Below are 20278 nucleotides of genomic sequence, written 5' to 3' on the forward strand. Positions count from 1 at the left end.
GAGGACTGGGTGTGGGAGGACTGGGTGTGGGAGGACTGGGTCTGGGAAGACTGGGTCTGGGAGGACTGGGTGTGGGAGGACTGGGTGTGGGAGGACTGGGTCTGAGAGGAGTGGGTCTGGGAGGACTGGGTCTGGGAGGACTGGGTCTGAGAAGACTGGGTCTGAGAGGACTGGGTGTGGGAGGACTGGGTGTGGGAGGACTGGGTGTGGGAGGACTGGGTGTGGGAGGTTCTAGAGTGGTAGTGTCCTCTAGCTTCACCAGGCGACAGGGTAGCTAGTTTAGTGTAGCAGGTTCCCCTGCTTCTCACTGTAAAGCTGTGATTTATGACGAGAGGGGGTTTTAATGAGAATGCTAACAATCCAGCTCACTGGAGACTTTTTTGGCGGATTATGACTAATTAGAAAGCATTGGTTACGGCTTCACTCCTCCTGGAGCAGTTAGAAAGCTGGTTGGAATTTGTCCTGGACAGAAGCCCAGTCTGCCTTAGTTTGACAAAGTTAGGATTTTGTCAACATTGCAGTTATCCTATTACTGGAGGTAAACACTTGAGCCCAACTTCAGCGAGGGTGTGCTAACATGATGTAGATTCTTTCCATTACTACATGCACCACTGACCAAAGCAGGCAATGTTTCCATCCAGTCCAATGTATTTAAGGTCCCACTTGGCTGCTTCCGTCTCAGTGGGGTCGCTCTCCGACATGTCATCCATCGCAAAGACGGCTTTCTGACGGAACTCTGCATTGTCGTCAAAGTTGATCTTGGCATCGAAACACACCACTGGAGGAGAGGAAGAGGAGAGAGAGATGGAGTGAGGAGCGGAGAGAGGAGAGAGAAAGAGCAAGCACAAGAACGATGCAGAAAGAGGAAAGAGAAGACAGGGCGAGAGAAAGTGAACAAGAGGAGACATGAGAACTTTAAAAGGGATATGGCAATGGAAAGTAATTAACATCTCTAACACCTTAAATAAATGAAATGAAGGATGTAACCTCACCCTATTAGTCTTAATTCTTTCAACGTTTGGAATATTGATGCTCATGTATATGTATTGGACTATGCCTCAGAGGCAGAAGCTGCTATGCATAATGGACACATCCTTTGCTCTGCACAAGTGCATGCGTTTCAAAGAGACTAATCAGAGCACTACCTGCACAGCAAGTTAAGTGCATCAGTATTTACTTTGGTATTTACTGAGATCACTCTACATTAACTACATGTCCTATGAAAGCGGTCACAAACGCCAATGCCAGGCTGCTTAAATCCTTCAACTAATATTCTCTGAAAAAGACCTGTAAGGAAGACATACAAAAAGAAAGCTACAGGCAACTAATTAATCCAATATTTGGCCTTATAATGTATCTTATCACAAAGTCGGTACAGTTTCCAAGAATAAATGACAGCGAGAAGAATAACCACAATGTCAAATATGTTAATTCACCTGTTTCCCTGTGATCCTCAGACTATGTGATGCTGGTCCCACTGTGTGTGTGTGTGTGTGTGTGTGTGTGTGTGTGTGTTTGTATGCTAGTCTCACCATGGCCATGTCTCACCCATGACAAGGAAACATGCATTCCTCACTACAGATCTCTCAAATGGCTTCCTCATTAATATTCATAAGCAATTATCAGACTACAAAAAACTTTCTTCTCTTGTCAATCTTTCGTAAACCAAACCAAGAGCCAGAGTTTGTACATCAAACAAGCTGTGTTCTTGTCCGGGAGGCAATTTCATCTCACAACACCAGACAACACAGAATGAATTCCATGAAATCAAAACTACAGTTTAAAAGACCGTTTCAAAATTTGCTTTCAGGATTTAGGTTCACCAGCCAAAGTAAGGGACAGTAAAACAAGTATATTTAAATAGTTCTCCATTTTGTTTACATTTAGTCATTTAGCAGACGCTCTTATCCAGAGCGACTTACAGTTAGATTCCCCCCAAGCAAGTAGGGTGAAGTGCCCTGCCCGAGGACACAACGTCATTTGGCACGGCCGGGAATCAAACCAGCAACTTTCTGATTACTAACCCGATTCCCTAATCACTCAGCCACCTGACTCCCCTATATTGTGTTCAAATATGAGGGGGCATGATTAGGGGGCCCTTTTTGATGGAAGAACATGTAAGCATTACCCATACTGAACACACGCACACAAAAGAAAGACAAACACACACGCAAGCAAACATTGTATTCTCTACAATGGAATTATCAAAAGAGCAGAGAGCAACAGTACCTTGTCCCTCTGGAGTCTCTCCAAGAGGATTGACTTCAACTTGAGTCGCGTCGACTTTCAGGAAGAGATCATAGAGCCTCTTAATCTGATCTGCTGCCTGTGAGATCCACAGAGGGCAGCCATTATCAGACAATACAGCTCTGAGCAGCCGGCCAGCCACTCAGATGAGTTCTTACACTAAATAAAACATGGCAAATTACACAGACAGAATGTGTGCACAGGTGTTGGAATAAAATAATCGAATAAAAATTCGGGAAAATGTGTCCAAACTTTTGACTGGTACTGTATATATGTATGCACAAGACGCTCAGATGTTATGTATCATTATACAGGAAGACAGACAGTTGTTTTTTTTTTTTTTCTAGATGAATGTTTTGAAAATACGCATTACATCTAAACACAACTTCTTTTTTTTTTTTTTTTGTGCCATATATTACAAATATAGATGACTTATCAAAGCAGGCATGGTGCCTTTCTGTCTAGGTCAGAGCGGCAGGGCTAATAGAAACCCCTCTTTTAAAAGAACAAGGTCACTTAATTGATTGGTTTTTTTTGCCTGCAACCAAGCCACTTGTTTTATAATACAATTCGTCTGACAGAAAACATTACACAAACTGCTCCTCACAAAGAATCCACACTCAGGCACTTTTTGTAATCTTCAGGTCTGAAAAAATACTCAGAGGGAAACCTTTCAGCAAATCTTTATCCTTTCCTCCAGGCTGTTTAAATGTCCAATCAATATCCGGGAAGGCTCACATTCCAGGCAAAGTATGTTTCGTTTCAGTTTTCAAAAGAACATTCATTAAGTTGATTTATACTTTTTCCGCGTGTTAACATTCGGAACTAATAAAATGATTTATGGTCTCTGCTCATGGAGAGGAATTCTAATTAAAGATATGATGCTACCAGACAATCGTCTCTAAAGTTGACCCTAAAATCTGATAAAAATCAAAATTGCAAAATGAAGTGTGTGTTTGTCTATGCCGTGTCCCCGACCTAGTTAACTAGTCGGTACAGCCCCAGACAGCCGGCTGTGGAGGGCCCATCCAGACTGGTCTGGGTTGTGTCTGCAGTGCTGCTCCTCTGCCCTGCACATCTGACAACTTCTCAAGGCCCCATTACCTGGCGCTCCAGAGGTCCTTTGAAACCCAAATTGCCAGCCATGCGCAGCGCCTGGTCATCTCGAACTCCCTCCCAAATATCTATGGCTTCCTGTGATTGGAGAGAAGTGAAAACAGGAGACTTTAACGCCAGACGGTAATGTGACAAAGTGGAGGTTCATTAAATCACCATCGCTGAGATTAAGAAGTGGCATGCTGCCAGACGCACGGCTATGAGAGGGAGAGAAGGGGAGAGAGATATAAAGCAGAGACAGATCCTAACCAAGTAGAGACTCAGTGACCACCATCTGGCAATTGAAACAGGACGTCACAAAAAATCATGGCAACCAAAAGAAAACAGAATATGTGGTCACTATTCGACAGGTGAGGTTGAGACAGAGATGCAATTCTTCCTACAATGTGAAACATTCAGTGATATAAGAAATGGTTACTGTAACAAATTCCACTCTGTAATCTCAGATTTCAAAGGTCTTAGTGACCTCTCAAAGGTAAAAATCCTCCTAGGAGAAGGAGACAGGGCAGGCCTTGCTGCCCAGTATGTATCAGTGTGCCATAACCTGAGACAGTGAGTGACCTAGACACACAATGCACACAAACAAAGCACACAAACAACATATACCGTGTGTGTGACTGACGTGTATGTGTATATATATATGCATATATAATAACCAATCTTAAGGTTATGTTAAAGTTTCCTTTAATCTTTCAACTGAATTTGCCATGTTTGGTTGATATTGTATTATCTGCTAACATTAATAGTATACCGACGTCCATAGCAATGATATGAATATTGTTTCTGTGTTCTGTGGTTCCGCCGTTGCTTTGGCAATATGAACATTTGTTTCTTAATGCCAATAAAGCCAATTGAATTGAATTGAATTGAGAACTGAAACTGTCCTTCTAATAACGATCCCTCAAGTAAAAAAAAACCTCTCCCTCTTTCCTTATCTCCATCATAAGAGCACCAGAAGGACCTAACGGCCACTCGGGTGATTCGGTGTTGCCACACTGACAGATGTGTCTGTGTAGAATGAGTCTGGTGGGAGCTGTAGGACTATACAGAAAATGAGATAAACAAGGATCAAATGATGTGTAAACACCTATCAACTACCATCAGGAAATAGAGGGCCATGTGCAGCTCCAACATCTGTAGTCACAAGTGACTAAATCACCAGCCAGTTACTGGGCAGGATCCTCCAGTATGCTACTGTGCACAATTGATGGAGCAGCCACCGGTGAGTGGAGAGAAACATCTGTACCGTTTAATAATGGAATAACATCTGCAAACAGCAGACAGGGAGATTGTGAGCAGCCCAAAGTTTGGAGAAGTAGATGCAGGCTGAGACAGAGACCGCATTCCTAATGTTCTGGATCCTGCACTACACCGCAGACATTGACCCGTGAGCAGCACAAACTGTGCAAGCTCGGACTGCCTTAGTGTGTGTGAGTGTGTAGTGTGTAGTGTGTGTGTAATGTGTGTGTGTAGTGTGTATATAATTTAGACGCAGGTTTTACTACGGCCCCTCTTACCATAATAAGAGTCATAACAAAATGCATACATGGAAGTCGCTTATATATAAGGAGCTTGGCGCAAACCTTGAAGATGAGCTCAGGAGTGGTGGCAGCCACCTCCTCGATGTCCACGCCTCCCTGAGGACTGCCCACCATGACGGGCCCGTTACAGGCGCGGTCCATCAGGATGGCGAAGTAGGTCTCTCTGCTGATGTCCAAAGCCTCCGCCACCATCACCTGGAACAGCACAGACCCAATCAGAGTGGACCAACACCTTCGCTCCCCTGACGACCAGCCACAGACCTCAACACTGACAGGAATGTACTGCATTACAACCCACAGAATAACTTGACTGTTCTACTCTACAGCTAGAATTAGCACTGGGGATGAAGCGATGCGTGCGGAGCCAGCAGGGTGAATGTGTCTTAAACCCGTCTCTCATTCCTTTTCGATCCATACAACTGTCCTCCCTGGCAGCCGACAGCGTAGCTGCTATGACAGAACTCAGGGAGGAAGGCTTCAGTACGACAGGAAGACAGCTCACCTGGGGGGTTCTCGTCTAGGAGAACAGAACTTGACAATATATTCAAGCTGCTGCAGAGTGGCTGGCTCCTGTTCACTCTCTACCATCACCATTGACATCACTCTGCTCTTCTCACCTCAGACCAGACCTGGTCTCACTGTCATGTGCTGTGTTCAGGTGTGAAAGTTGTGTGCATGTCTGGAAGTCTAACCATATCACTGAGTCAATCAAGTTAGAGAAGACAATAGGTCTTCATAGGTTGAAGTTTCAATTGGTTATGATGCATGTCTTCCAAACAATCACACTTTTTCGTGTCATTTTGTGTTTATTTTTATCTTGTAAACTACATTTTGTGTGTGTATGTTTGTGCTTTCCCCTGAGTGACTACGTTTTGATCATACAGCTGTGAACTTCCTTTTCCAGGAGCGCTTAAAAAAAAAAAAGAAGGCAAATATGACATTCATTTGATTCTTTCCCTAAACTTTGTGGCTGTCTGGCAGGAACGAAAGCAAGCGTTAATGGGGAGCTCAAGGCAATATATCACTAAGAGGGAAAGAGAGGGAGGGCAGATAGAGAGGAAGAAGGAAACAGTGAAAGAAAGATACACAAGCCACAGGCCAACATGGCTTCATTACCTGGAAATGAGTTTTGTCGGAATGTGTTTTTTTTTTTTTTTTTTTTTTTTGGAGGGGTCTGCCGTGTGAGTGAAAGAAATATTCCATCTTAACAATGACACACAAATAGTTGTTTACTAACACTTTGGACTAAACACCCTGACAAAACTAATATTTTTTACAATGAAAATGAATAAAACTAAGATAAAGGGAGCCTTCATAAATGAAGTCGCATACCACCCAGCACAGAAATAAGACTACACATAACCTATTGCAAAAATACTGTTTAACGGAACTACAATACACGATTAAAATGACCTTGAAATAAGACAAAAAGGCTAAACAGATCTGCTGGGAATCAGGTGGCTGAGCAGTTAGGGAATCGGGCTAGTAATCAAAGGTTGCCAGTTTGATTCCCGGCTGTGCAAAATGATATTGTGTCCTTGGGCAAGGCACTTCACCCTATTTGCCTCGGAGGGGAATGTCCCTGTACTTACTGTAAGTCGCTCTGGATAAGAGCGTCTGCTAAATGACTAAATGTAAATGTAAACTAGAGGTGACTCACCGTTTTCACCTTCACTCCTTCTTTTGGTGTCTGCTTGGTTGTCAGACTAAAGCCAAGCATCTTATTGGCCAGCTCACCCACCACTAAAGGACTACAGGAGAGAGGGGATTGGTTCAGTCCAATACATTCTTATAAAGCATCTGTAAACAGAGACTATGCACAGTGGGGAAGAGAAAAAATTAGAATATCATCACAAATTGTGTGGGAAGGTACAAAGAGATTCATTATTTCCAGCTTTTGTAACCATTTTCGTTTAAATAAAAAGGTGCTTCAGCACATTTCTTGCCAGGTTCTAACATTCAGACAAAGGAGTTGTTTGGTGCAAATCGTCAATGTCTGCACTTCTCTTTGAATGAGTCTGCCCTTCTTTCCAAAGTTAAAAGCATTAACGTCTCTTCATCCTCCTCTCATCTCGCTCTCCTTTTAACAGAATACAAATGAAGCCTTGGGTTGTGTTACTCCCGTGATAGATGAGAGGAGGATGAACTGTGTGCACATGTCACTGTCTGGGGAGGCCAAACTTCTGACATCTCACTTTCACCAAGTTACCCGTTATTCCGAATATTCCAAAGTAGGGTGACAATGATGCATGTCGTGGCTGTTTGTCCTAAATCAAGTACAAACCTTTCTGTTGCTCTCTCTTTTGTAAAGTAGATTTGACACAATATATCTTGGTGGATCTTACTAACTAATGTACTTTCTCAATATACCTAGTGTCAGTACAGGGATAAGCCTTTATAGGTGGTAAGAATTGGATTGGTTAAATTAAACGAGGCGCTAACTAACATAAATGCTGCAAAACTGACAGCAGACTTCACCTTACAAACCATGCATCAAATAGAATGGACTCCCCTTCAGTAATAATGCAACATTTCAGAGTGTTTAAACTAGATGAGCTACATTAGGAAAGCAAGGAGCATCCCAAGAGAAAACAGAATTGACCAAAAAAGGTACACTACGCTTCCGATTGTAGAAAAAGATAAATATAATAAAAAGTTATTAAGCCCTTAAGTGTACTCTTTTTTTGGACAATCGTCTCAAGCAAGTATCCATATTCTTGCACTTTGATTTGGAGAGATGAGGTTGCTCCATCTCGTCTTTCAATTAAAGCGGGCAATATAGTTGTTCACTGTTAAAACGTGTTTCACGTAAAAAAAACAACTAAATTATCCTCCTTTTTTTGTTCAGGATAAGACAAGTCTGCCATCTAGTCATTTTATCTGCAGCTCCAGCTGAAGAGGGGGAAAGCATAGTCATCTGCCTCAGACGCCATTTCCTGGTCCCAGCCCTGTGACAGCCAACCACGAACCAGGGATACTCACTCTTTAGTCAAGTGCACTCCACCTTTAAGGCCACTATCGAACAGGCCCTTCCCTCGCCCCCCTGCCAGTATCTGGGCCTTGAGAACTATCTCCTTTGCTTCTGAAAGAGAGACAGGGAAAGAGAAGGATAAGTGCAAGAGAGGACAGAATAGCATGTAGTTGGGGGTAGACAGCCAGGTTAAGGGAGAGCATCGAGAGCTCTCCAATCAGAACGTCACATCATCATGGAGGCCTATTCTGTTCCCCAGCGTCCGGCTGAGAGCAGTGTGCTCTCTGAAACCTTGGATCCCCGTCGTGGCCCTTAGGTAAAGTGGTGGGAAGGCCAAGTAACAGGAGGACAGGATGAACATCCGGCTCTTCACAGTAGCATCTTAAATTATACAGCGATCATACCACAGGATGGTTGCAATGTGAATCATGCCTCATCCTCCCCATCTGTCACAAACACAAGGACGTGCGCCTGATGAGCCCATGTAGACAACGTCAACAAAGGGACGTCCATCCTGTCCTCCTTCCCACACCACCGCTCAGACAGGAGGAGAGAACAGCCTCCGCTCAGACAGGAGGAGAGAACAGCCTCCGCTCAGACAGGAGGAGAGAACAGCCTCCGCTCAGACAGGAGAACAGCCTCCGCTCAGACAGGAGGAGAGAACAGCCTCCGCTCAGACAGGAGGAGAGAACAGCCTCCGCTCAGACAGGAGGAGAGAACAGCCTCCGCTCAGACAGGAGGAGAGAACAGCCTCCGCTCAGACAGGAGAAAACAACTCAAATGCAGCGTCAGGGGCACTGGGCAGGGGTCGGAAGTACGTTCCAAATATTTTTATTCAGATGGGGAATTCAACCATTCACAATCGAGGGGTATTTTGATGTGTACAGATGGGGATGTGTGTGTGTGTGTGTAGTGTGTGTGTTGTGAAGGACATTCGTAGGGATTCCTCTGAAGACGTGTGGAAAGACATCTCGACCTTGAGACTGAGAGGAGATCAGACTGGTGTGTCTAGACATGAGGTTGCTAGACATGGTTAAAGCTCTAGACCCCAGCTGGCTGATGATACGAGTAGTGGAACCCAAAGAAAATAGGTTCTGACAAGGTGGCAGAGATTAAACTAATAGTGTATTCTTAAGGGCGAGCACAGCTTTGTCTGGAGAAAAGGATAGAGGAGGATAAAGAAAGAGAGTGAAGGGAGAGGGTAAAGAGGAGAGAGAATGAGAGGGCAGAGCCATAAATGAATAAATATGTTAATACAAAAAAAAACTGCTATTGCACAAAATTAAAAATGAGTTCAAAGCAAGATGAAGTAGAGTGTCCTGTGGGCATGTGCGTGAGGGAGGGGGGGGACAGAACTGAACAGAGGAAATTACTTCCGTTAAAGAACTGGTTGAGGAAGGTGGGGAGTGCTGAAGAAGGGGCAGTGGCAGATGCAGTCATGCGAGGTGTGATGCCAGCCAGGGATAGCTGAGACACTGGGGATAGGGCAGTAGATGAAGAGGAGGCAGACAGGAGGAGGTACAGGGAGGTTACATTAGGAGATGTAGGGAGGGACCGATAAGGAAGACTATGGACTGACATAGGGAGGCCTACACTTGTAGCTGGCAGAAGCTATTGTTCATTCCAGGGTATCAGGCAGAAGCATGCACAGCATAGTCTTGAACACACACTAGACACACTGGCTGCAGGGACTGCACTCCAACAGCCCTTGAGAGGAGGGATGCAGCCCAGTCTTCATAATGCATGGCTAATGGATAGGTATACATTCCTATTGCACGACAATGGTGATCAAGTAGGCCTAACCAGAGCTGATAACACACTCAAAATGCAAATACTTAACCCAGATTTATGACAGCGGGGAACTAATACCTTGACAGACTTAGGTTCCTGAACATAGGCTGGAACATATTAGGCACATTTATCAGCATAGGGAGATAAGCCTAAGCCTGTTCACGAATGAACAGTTATCCAATAAAAGCACTCTCTTGGAAAATAGCCTGTAATTATACACACACACCTGACCTTTGCCATAGCATAGCTTCTTAGAAAATATTTTTTCCTTTATTTCCATCTCTCCACTCGTAGGCCAGTCATCCACAGAGATCTTACAACAGATAATGATGCATGGTAATGCGTAGACTCCGAGTTCACAGGAGCGAGCGAGCGAGCGGAGCTGATAGACAACAGTGTTGCTTGGGGTATGACACACACCCCCACACACAGAGGGTCTGGTCACTAATGAGGGAGACAGCACCAGGGGCCTCATGTATAAACGTTGCGTACGCACAAAAAGCTTGCGTACGCTGGTTTTCACACACATCTCGTGATGTATAAAGATTCACTTCTAGTGAAAATGTATGGGACGTCACGGAAACTTTTGAGCAGACGTGAGAATGTGCGGACTGTCCGTAAAAGTCTTGTCTGGCTCTGTAACGTGGCAAATTTGAACTGAAAAGTGCAGAATCTCACCAAATATTACAGAATAAAATTTCCTCTTCTAAGTTTATGACGTTCACCATTCAAAAAACTTAAAAATAAAAGTTTGATCATTAATGTGGATGATCACATCAAAATGCCAAAACGGGAAATGCTATATAGCCTTCTGTTTAATCCGCCACCGCTTAACGTCTGCTAAACTTGAGGATGTCAAACAAACAACAAAATCACTCAGGAAATGCATGTCACGCTAACCCTATAGCTGCCATGCTGTTACGATGCGCCACCACTCATTTCTTCATTTAAAGTTTTACATAATTTCTTCTTAATTTCTGCCATGGTCCGGTTCACTGAACCCACAGCCTCTATGGCCCTATAATAATTATATTTGTATTTGTAATGCACTTTACATTTAGCAAAATCTCAAAGTGATTTTGCGTTAAAAACAAGAAAGGGCGCAAATAGGGACAGTTTTCCACACCGCCGACTTTCTTTTGTCGCCAATACCTGATGACAGGCCGCCAAACAGGACACGTTTTCTCGCCTCCACACTAGGTTGTCAGAACCTCGATCTCACAGTCACCGTATTTCTTCGAATAAACGCAGCGGAGTTTAACGTTCACTTTTGGTGCGGCGTTTATTTGAGGGCTGCGTTTATTTGAAGAAATGCGGTAATTCAGACAAAGAAATGACCTCAGGAGTGCATTTACAGTCCATCTGCATATACATTTATGGGAGGAGGCAAAGCGGGGTCAGTGGCTCGTTCACGTGCGGTCAATCTCACGTTGATTATGATCTATAAAGGAAATGTGCGCAGGACCTGGCGTACGACCGGTTTTATACATATGAATATTTCTGTGCGTTGGTACTTTTCGAGTTTTGGCCATACGCCATCTTCTGGTATGAAAGCTGCACAATCCTTCATACATGAGGCTCCAGGAGTGGTAGGAGGACTTTGTACCCAGGCACCGCTCCATGTAAGGGAGAGCTTCCTACATGAAATGAGGTGAGTCTTCAGCGCGAGTACCTCCCTGGAGGACATGCCTTCAACCGCCTTGGAAACTGATAACTAAAAGATATTTCTTAGATTTAAAAGGAGGCAGGGAGGTGCAACTGATATTGTTTTAGAAGCCTGACAACAATTTGATACAAACAGTGAGATATGGTTATGGAAAGCAAAGCATGGTCTATGGTTGAGTTCCCAAGCAACCGGATAGCGTTTGATGTTTTGTGTGCTGAGCAGCCGGTAGCATTGACAGTTCTCACTGTCACTTGTGGAGCATTGACGCAGTGTTGAAAGTTACCAGTGTTCGATTTGAGGAGATAAAAAGTGATATAGTGCTCACAACGGGTACTCCAAACTTAAAGGAGATCCGAGGTACCATGTTGTTGACCATCCTCCATTGCATTTTGACAGCTCTCTACCAGAGCTAGTCGGTGACTTGTAAACTAGTACAAGAACCTGCTTAAAGGGAGCATGCATACAGTATATTAGCCTCACAGAACACTCCTACTGAAGGGGAAATGGGGTTGTTATTGCATAACCAGCTATCCATATCCATTTATAACTAAATCATGCCTTTGTGAAAAGGCAAGATGAGAATTTATTTTTCTCCATTTCTGTTCGTACTAGGGGACACAGGGGAGGAAATGAACATTGTACAACATCTTCCATCGCATCAACTGTAATGTGAGTAACATGGCCATCCCCGGGCTAACTCATTTCCCCTTAATGAGCCCAAATGAACTGGAAGCGTATTTACCAATGACGGCAGTCAGCATCACAGCTGTTACTTCTGCCTCAGTCTCTCCCTCTGTCCCCTTTCCAAACCTTCCTCCTCCTCCTCCATGTCATCGTCTGTCCCCCTTTCTAAACAGTCCTCCTCCTCTCCTCCTCCTCATGGACAGCCGCCGCCCAGGGCTCAATGGCAGCAGTGCTAGCGTTCGTCAGAGATCTAATGATGGGAAAGGTTCTGCATGGAGCGCCATGGAAGATCGAGGCTCTCTTTCTGCACGGAAAAACCTGACCAGGCCCGACTCCCGGTGGGCCTGATGTAATTCAAGTAATGTGGCGGCTAAACGTGGCAAACTAAACGGCTCTCGGGAGGCAGAAAACAAACACAGAGCTGCTGTGGAAAAGGGGAAGGTAGCCTGGTCCTCTGAGTGCTGTGAAACGCAGATGGAAGATAAAGGACTTTCTAAAACCCATGCATCGGTGTTCATCTTTAAAAGCTCTCAGCGGATGCTGTGGAGGATGACACAGAACGGGGAATGAACGGGAAGCACCAGAAGGCCTTAAAACATGTGGGGATTGATGTACACAGAGAAACAACGGGTTCATTGTTAGAAGGGTCGGCTTAGTTAGAACAAACCCTAGAACTTGGCTGCATATTAATGACATTACAACTCACATCATAGCATGTAGATGATGTCAATTGAGCCCCTATCTGTCCATCCAATAGACTAAATGAATAAAAAGCCTGTAGGCTATATTGCATGAATTAAGCTTGGAGAGGTTAGTCAGCTCATCTCAGTACGCAATTGGACCAGGTCTGGCCTTCTGCTTACCTCCACACTAATCTGTTGCCACTAGGTGCTGGGTTAGGTTCTGGAGAGACACACAACCCTGTCAAAAAGAACGGCAAGGCGACATATCGCATTACCCAACTGTCATTTACAAATGAAAATGTATTAACCCATCTTACAGTGTTTGATAATGTGAAAATAAGGTAAAACCGTAATGCCTGTAAAAGGTACTGCAATTCATGTAACAAAATGTGTAATGGCCTAATCTTTACTAGTCATCCATTCTACTCTGGTCATAGTCTTAATGCCTGACACAAACAAACAAACAAAAAACATTCAACCATTTGCTGTCACTTCTCTGTGCAGGTTGTAGGCTTGTTATAATGAAGTAGAGAACATGACATACTGTACTGTGTGCAGGAACACAGGTCACCAACTCTCTCAGCCACTGGAGCCCCTGGACATTCCAGAACTTCTAATGATAAACATATACCAAGGAACAGACCTGGCCCAAAACGCGTCTGACTCGTTTCATCTTGACGGCTGAGCTCTCCCTCGCTGTGTTCTACCCACCTCCTCTGTGTGTCTTCAGCCTGTCTTTGTGGCCGGGCCTAATGATGTTGCCTTTGTGAAGCTCGGTTGGGGGTTGGGGGGAGGGGGTTGACCACTGTGTCACATCCGTCGACCCGTCACGGTCCGCATGACAGTTGATTCCTCGTTAGACAGGCATGTCGACCTGGAGCCAGACACAGGCCCACTAATGACATCCTGGGTCACCGGGGCTGAGACTGCCAGAGGGCCCTGCCCTGCCAGGGTCAGCGGTCACCTGTTTACTCCAGGCAGAGGGTCATGATAATGGCGCAGCTCTGGGAGGGATGGATGGTCATCTAAGTAAATATGGTTTATTTTTCCATAACAATTTTTTAATCTCTAAAGGGCACCGTTATTGAACAATGGTAGGACTTCTGGGAGATTCACATTACAAAAGCAACTGAATGGAGGATTTTTATCTGATTGATTTTAAATACTAAGCCTACACTGAATTCCATACAACAAAACATCTTTGTCCAAAACATGTGTACATCCATGCCATGCACGAGGAAGCACCAATGAGCAACGGCATACCCTGGATGTGTACAAGCCTCCCTAACACACTGGAGGAACGACGTGATGTTTACTGGAGGGCTTCATTTCCTTTCAACCATTTGACCTACTGTACACAAGAGTGTCCTAGTGTCTCCAAGCATTTTCTATTCCAGTGAAGTTTGAGGATCACAATACACATTATTCCAAGCAGCCTATTAGCGTGCTGATACAATGGCGAATAGTGGAGTCATAATACCGCGTATCACCCCACAACATGAATAGGTTAAGCAGTGTAATGAGGAGGTGGAAATACTATAAGCTGCTTAGAGAAATCAGCTCTTTGAGAGACAGTCTTTCGCCACGAAAGCCTATTTACAGCTGTTCAGACTCATTTTAGCATCAGCTTTCCTCATTCTGGTGTGACCCAAGAAGCTCAACTATGATGGCGGCAAACTGAAGGCTTAGAGAGAGCGAAAGCGGCAAGTGAGAGTGAGAACGAGAGAGAGAGCGAGAGAGGATGCCTAGCATTGCTAGACAAAAATACAGCTAGAGAGATCCAGTCATGTTGCCCGTGTTTGTATGCATACCCAGAGACACCGCTATCCAAAAGATGCATGCCAGTGTGAGATAACTCTGCATATTTATTCCTGTGGCCATCATACCCCATCCTGTCTGTGTTAATGACCTTGTGCTTAAATGAGTCCCTTTCCGGCCCCGTCCTCAGTTTGTTCTCCCCGGGAGCATGTCTTCTTGGCAGGTAACGGTGCCAAGAAAACTCCTCACACCATCCGTCTTTCTGTGTGACAGGTCGGTCCTCTGGGGGGCCAGAGTCAGCCTGCCCATCACCCAGAGGCATGCTGGGAGAAGGGCAGCGTGGCAGAGATACCTGCCGCTCTCCACACAAACTGGCTGCTCTCATTTATTCACCTTCTGTCTGATGGAGACGCAAAAAAAAAAGGGACACTGATATACTCTGTATGATAGAGAGACATAGACAGGTAAGGAGACGGAGAGAGAGAGGACGGGACGGGACAGGGGGGGGGGGGGTGTTGGGGATAAACCTCTGTAGGACACTGATGGTTCCAGTAAGGCATCCCTAAACATGTCAACAACAACACCACGGTTCTAAGGGACAGAACACGTTTTTTACTTGTTCTAGGTCATTATAGAGAGACAGAAGGAGTTCCTCAACTTCCATGTCACATTCTTACTGACAAAATATAACAATATCTGTCAACGTAGTAAAGGAATCCCACACGCACACATTTCCCCGCGCAGGAAAGTCCCATCAGAGTCTCAGGACAGTTGGTACGTTGGGTGCACGCTGTCTGTGACCCAAAACCAAGACTGTCACTGTATACCCTGAGGAGAGAGTACTTTGCCAGCTGTCAACATCCATGTCAATCAAAACACCCCTCTCACTCTCCCACCTGCCTGCACGCCTGCCTTACTCCCTCCTTTGCTCTCCCTCCTTTTCTCTCCCTCTCTCTCTTGGTTTCCATCAATTTTTCTTGGAGCAATAAACATCTCAGAAGTTTCTCAACTTGTTTAGACAGAACTGGATGCACACAGAAGTTCAGGAATATCTCAACTGTTCTGTTATACAAGTCCCCCAGGATAGCCAATTATGTAGGCAAAAACATCACATGGCTCCAACATCAGAGTGTATTTTCTTCTAAAGACATTGAGACAAACCAAACAATTCAATAGAAATGATCTGTATACAGAATTGCCCTTTTGTCAGTCATGTTCTACACAGAAAAATGCAGAGGACATGGGGAAAGTATCCTTGAAGATCAAGGATCCATTTAATTTCCGCCATTGTGACAGCAGCTGGTGCACCGCCCCACTCCTGCCTACTCCCAGCAACTATGAGAGGCAGCCTTTGCTCCAGCTGAGCCCCACATGGCTTCAGGAGCTCCTCTTATCCCCTCCGCATCTCTGGCTCAGGCAGACGAGGAGTGGTCCTGAGTGAGCCAACACTCGGGCGGCTCTCAGAGCTAACTGCCACTGTCAGCACTTCTCAGAGGCGGCCTTGGCTTGTTTTCTGGATGGGGAGATGAAAGTGGGCTTATCAACGCTTGAAGTGTTGAGAAGCATGAGGCAGTGTTGGCGGAGAGAGGGTACCTCGGGAGGAGGGTGGCGTTGGAAGGAGAACTTGGCCCACCCTGAAGAGCGAGAGGCAGGTCTTCCTGCCCTCGTTTTCAAACTTATCCTGAATCGGACGGTTGAAAAACTGTTCTGACACTTCAGTCAACATGGCGGCTTCGCGGTGCTAGAAATGCACGCAAGATGGGCTCAACTACTTCAGTTCTTCCTCTGTGTTTCTAGTGTTGTAGGAAACGATCCAGGCATGGTTCCTAATCAGCATGTGTTATACCCAGGAGAAGGCCCCAATAGAAGAGATACAGAATGGGGCTGGGCCTCACTGGGCGCATCAGGCCAGATGTTGGGACTTAAAAACAAGGACAAAATGCACTGCAGAGAGAACGAGATGAAACACTGTATTCCTCCTTACAAATTTACTACTCAATGGAGCATAGAATAGCTCTAATAAAAACATGCAATTTTGCGCCAACATTACCCAAATAATGGTGCCATATCTTCTGGCTGAACAAGTGCTGCAACGACAAAGCAGTGGACAAAAAGTGTGAATGACGGTAAAGTGCCACCCGCGATATCAATACCATCCAGACGTCAGCAGACTGAAATTACATTTTGATTTGTGAGGTCCCTGAAACTCAACTCACACTCCACTGAATGGATTTACACAATCATTTGAGAGACATTCCAATTGTTCTACCACAGAAACAACAAGTCAGAGCTGGTAATTAGGCTCTGTTATGATCCATAAAGTCACAGATTTTTGTATTAGCGGTGGGATGTTGTTTTGCCTTTCCCTCAAACACATGCTATTAAGATTCAGAGGCCTGGGTGTGTTTGGTTACTGTAGCTGGCCGCAGCTGCAAGCTTTATGAAAGATTGTGCGTGTTAGGCCAAACAAAAACATAGATACACAAACACACAAGCTGGGAACAAATGGAATATTCATTGGCAAACAGAAAATGAAGACAAACACACTGGCAAACACATCGGGACTCACACAAACATACACAGTTGGACTGCCAAGTTAAGCCTAACAGCACATGCTCTACTGTCGCTGAAAACGGGAGAAGTTATCAGATCCGAAAGTCTTTTATCTCTCCACAGAGCAAACAAGAGGGACCAACCAGCTGACAGCAGACAACATCTACATGGCAGCTAGATGCCTTCAAAAGACTTTGCCTTCCTCCACGAAGGAGAAGTGATTTCAAAACAAGGGTGTAAATAAATATACAATGCAGGGAGAGCATGGTGGTGGTTTGTACAGACGTGTTGAACATGGACCAACAGGGATGTGATTACGCGAGAGTCACGCATGACTGAGGAGGGTCTGTGAGTGCAGGGTGGCATGGAAGTTGTGGTGGTGCTAGAGGGACGTGACAGATGGTGCAGGCTCCACAGAGTGGTGGGTCGAAAGAGAAGCATATGGTCCACTCCAGCTGATGTCACACGGCAGCCCCAGCCTGGCCCAGGGTGGAAACCAAACTCTACGCCCAATCAGCCAACCAGCCTACCAGCCAGCCAACCCGCATTTTGTTTTGCACCATACCACAGACTCTTCCAAGAAATATTATCACTGCCCCCAAGGCACTAGGATCCCAACAAACCATTCGTCATCTTTAATAGTTACCAAGATGGCTCAGTAATATTGACTGATGCATTGTGCATCCAAGGTTCAAACACTACCTTAAAAATAGGTACTTGAAGGTATTTCAAGACAGGCAAGCTGAATCATCAACCTCAGAAAATAGACAGGCTTCCAGAAAACTGGGAACTAACCCGAGGTTAGTCAGAACCGTTTCATTCTTTAAACATGGAAGTTGTATCAGTATAAAAACAGAGGAACGGTGTATCTGGACCTAGCCAATCATGTAAGGACTGATGCAAACCTCGCTGTGTAACTTCCTGAATCTTTCCCCTTAAGTAGGAACACAAGATGTTTCGTGCCACGTGACGACAGAAGTGTCAAGTAACCACACCAGACAACTGGATCACCACATCAATGGCTGAGTGGGTTGAAGTATGTACACACACTATACCTGCCTCATCAAAGAATTGAGCTAATGTCAAGCCGCCTTTCTCGTAGGCTACACACAGAAAAATCGCACTGAGCACCCTTCTAATAAGCACACATGAGATTTACCTGTCATGCATAAACTTAAGTGTGTTTACACTGCATATTCATAGACCTGCAAAAATGAATTAATAGATTCCTATCTCTGTTAATTTTACCCCTCTGCCTGTTTAGAATAATCAAGAAAGTGAAACTGTTAGGAGTAGTGGGGAGCGGTGAGACGAAAGACAGAGAAAGATAAGTACATTGACAGAAAGAGAGACAGAGAGAGAGAGTGAAAGCAGAAAGACGGAGAGAAAGCAAGAGAGAGATGCAGAGACGGTGCTGGAGAGCTCTTACAGGTGTCAGGATCTAGAGTGGAAGGAATGACGTTAGTGGAGACAGATGGCTGTATTCTGATATAATCTGGGGCGTTCCTGACAGAACAGGATGTGTGGGGAATCCTACCAGAAATCCAGACCCTAGACCTTTTGATAAAGACCAAACTACGTAGACCCTATGCACATGGCAGACAAAGGACAATACAATCTATCAATGAGGAGTCACCCCACACCTCACATACACATCGTATTTATGATGAATACAGATGTAGATAAAATGTCAAGAATTATTTATGCAGTGCTGAATTAAGATGTATAGTTTATGCTGTGTTCACACCGAAAGTGAAGCAAATTATTCGTACGAATGAAGAAATGTTTTGCTTGCTTGATTGCGTTGATTTATGTTTATTTGCGCGAATTGCTAGGAGCCAACAGTTTTATTTTCATTGTTAACCCAGGGCTCGCAACTAACTTTTTCCCCCTCACTGCCTCAGGACAGTCCCAAAGTGCAAAATTAACTGTCCCAAACTGTACTTGACCTGTCCCAAAATTTAAATTCTTGTGTTTTTGCATTGACATTCTGACATGGGTCCAAGTTATTTCCAAAACTCTAAGTAATCCAGACAGTCGTGGGGCTCAAATCAATGCAGGAATTTCAATGTGAATACATACACAATAGAATACACAATTTTCCAGGTTGATTCATGATGGGGCTAACACAATTCTTGGTGTGGCTGTCGTCAAAAAGTTTACAGGTTTGAAAAAAAAAAAAAACTTTCTTACGGTTGAAAATATGTGAGATTATTCTTCAAAAATAGGTTTGCATCATTAATGAGTACTTGATGATGACTCTACTATACTCTATTGTGCTCTGCTCTGCTTCTACACTTTTTTTAGGATTCTCAGACCTCCTCTCCCCTCTCCATTCACTGTGTTTTTTTTTTAATATTGTTATGGTCTATTGTCTTGCAGTCGTCCCTAAGTCTGTGTTGAACTGTCCCACACATCTGTTTATCGTCACCAGGACAACGGGACGCCCTGCGTCAACCATGTCCGAAATGACTACCATAAACAAATACAAAGTAGTGTCGTTTGACAGAGGATGTCCACAGACAACTACAATAATCTTGCCCTCTATTTCTTCTAAAACGTCAGTGACATCTGTTCATTGATCAACTTAAGCAACACAGTGTCACACACACATTTTTCGCTCGAGTTGAAAACGTACAATTGCGCAAATTTGTGTGTTTGCATTGATTGATCGTCGTGCAAATAATTTTCTTTGCGTTCGGTGTGAAGACAGCATTAGGCTGCACTTCTCCCAACAATGAAACCGAGCTGGAATTTGTGATTGGTGTTAAAAGTAATACTGTATGTTGGTGTGCGTAAACATACATGTCTCATTCATTAAACAATGTGGTGGAGATATAAATCACACCATGTTCTACTTCAATCTCTGGTTTGTTGATCATTGCTCTGGGGACAGGAGCCAAGCAGCCCATGAGGTGTCTAAACTAGGCGTCTAGTTTTATTTACAATTCTGAAGGAAAATCCATCAAGATTTACTCAATGACGCATCTGTCAACAGGGTGGAGATATATAAAGTGGCCTGTTTAATCACATGCTCATTGGCTGTCAGAAACAGATGTGTGTGTGTGTGTGTGTGTGTGTAGATCAAGAAAAGGAGGTATACAAACAAATCTATATTTATTGCGTGACGTACGATCATATCTAAAAAATGGCAAGATATCAAATCCTGCACAGCTTTTGAATATAGCCTGTTGGAAAACACATTTCCATTTGCGGGAAATGATAGCTCAGCCTTCCATAGAGTGGCACTGTATATCATTATCGATAA

At 44.4% G+C, this 20278-nt stretch overlaps 1 protein-coding gene across 2 annotated transcripts in view; it reads right to left on the bottom strand.

Moving 5' to 3' along the window:
- suclg2 (succinate-CoA ligase GDP-forming subunit beta) overlaps positions 1-20278 on the bottom strand; it is a 64723-nt gene that overhangs the window by 29001 nt on the left and 15444 nt on the right. For both annotated transcript variants that reach the window (XR_014766582.1, XM_084705082.1), the window contains exons 3-8: positions 7887-7986; positions 6565-6655; positions 4947-5099; positions 3352-3441; positions 2230-2326; positions 617-778 (exon numbers count right to left, since the gene is read on the bottom strand). Coding sequence is in view for 1 of the 2 variants with exons in the window: in XM_084705082.1 (XP_084561208.1) it covers positions 617-778; positions 2230-2326; positions 3352-3441; positions 4947-5099; positions 6565-6655; positions 7887-7986 (693 nt within the window). In the remaining variant the exon portion in view is untranslated. The remainder of the gene's footprint in view (positions 1-616; positions 779-2229; positions 2327-3351; positions 3442-4946; positions 5100-6564; positions 6656-7886; positions 7987-20278) is intronic.

Source organism: Hypomesus nipponensis, chromosome 9 (genome assembly GCF_054491055.1).
Source record: "Hypomesus nipponensis isolate SF chromosome 9, ASM5449105v1, whole genome shotgun sequence".
Lineage (NCBI taxonomy): Eukaryota > Metazoa > Chordata > Actinopteri > Osmeriformes > Osmeridae > Hypomesus > Hypomesus nipponensis.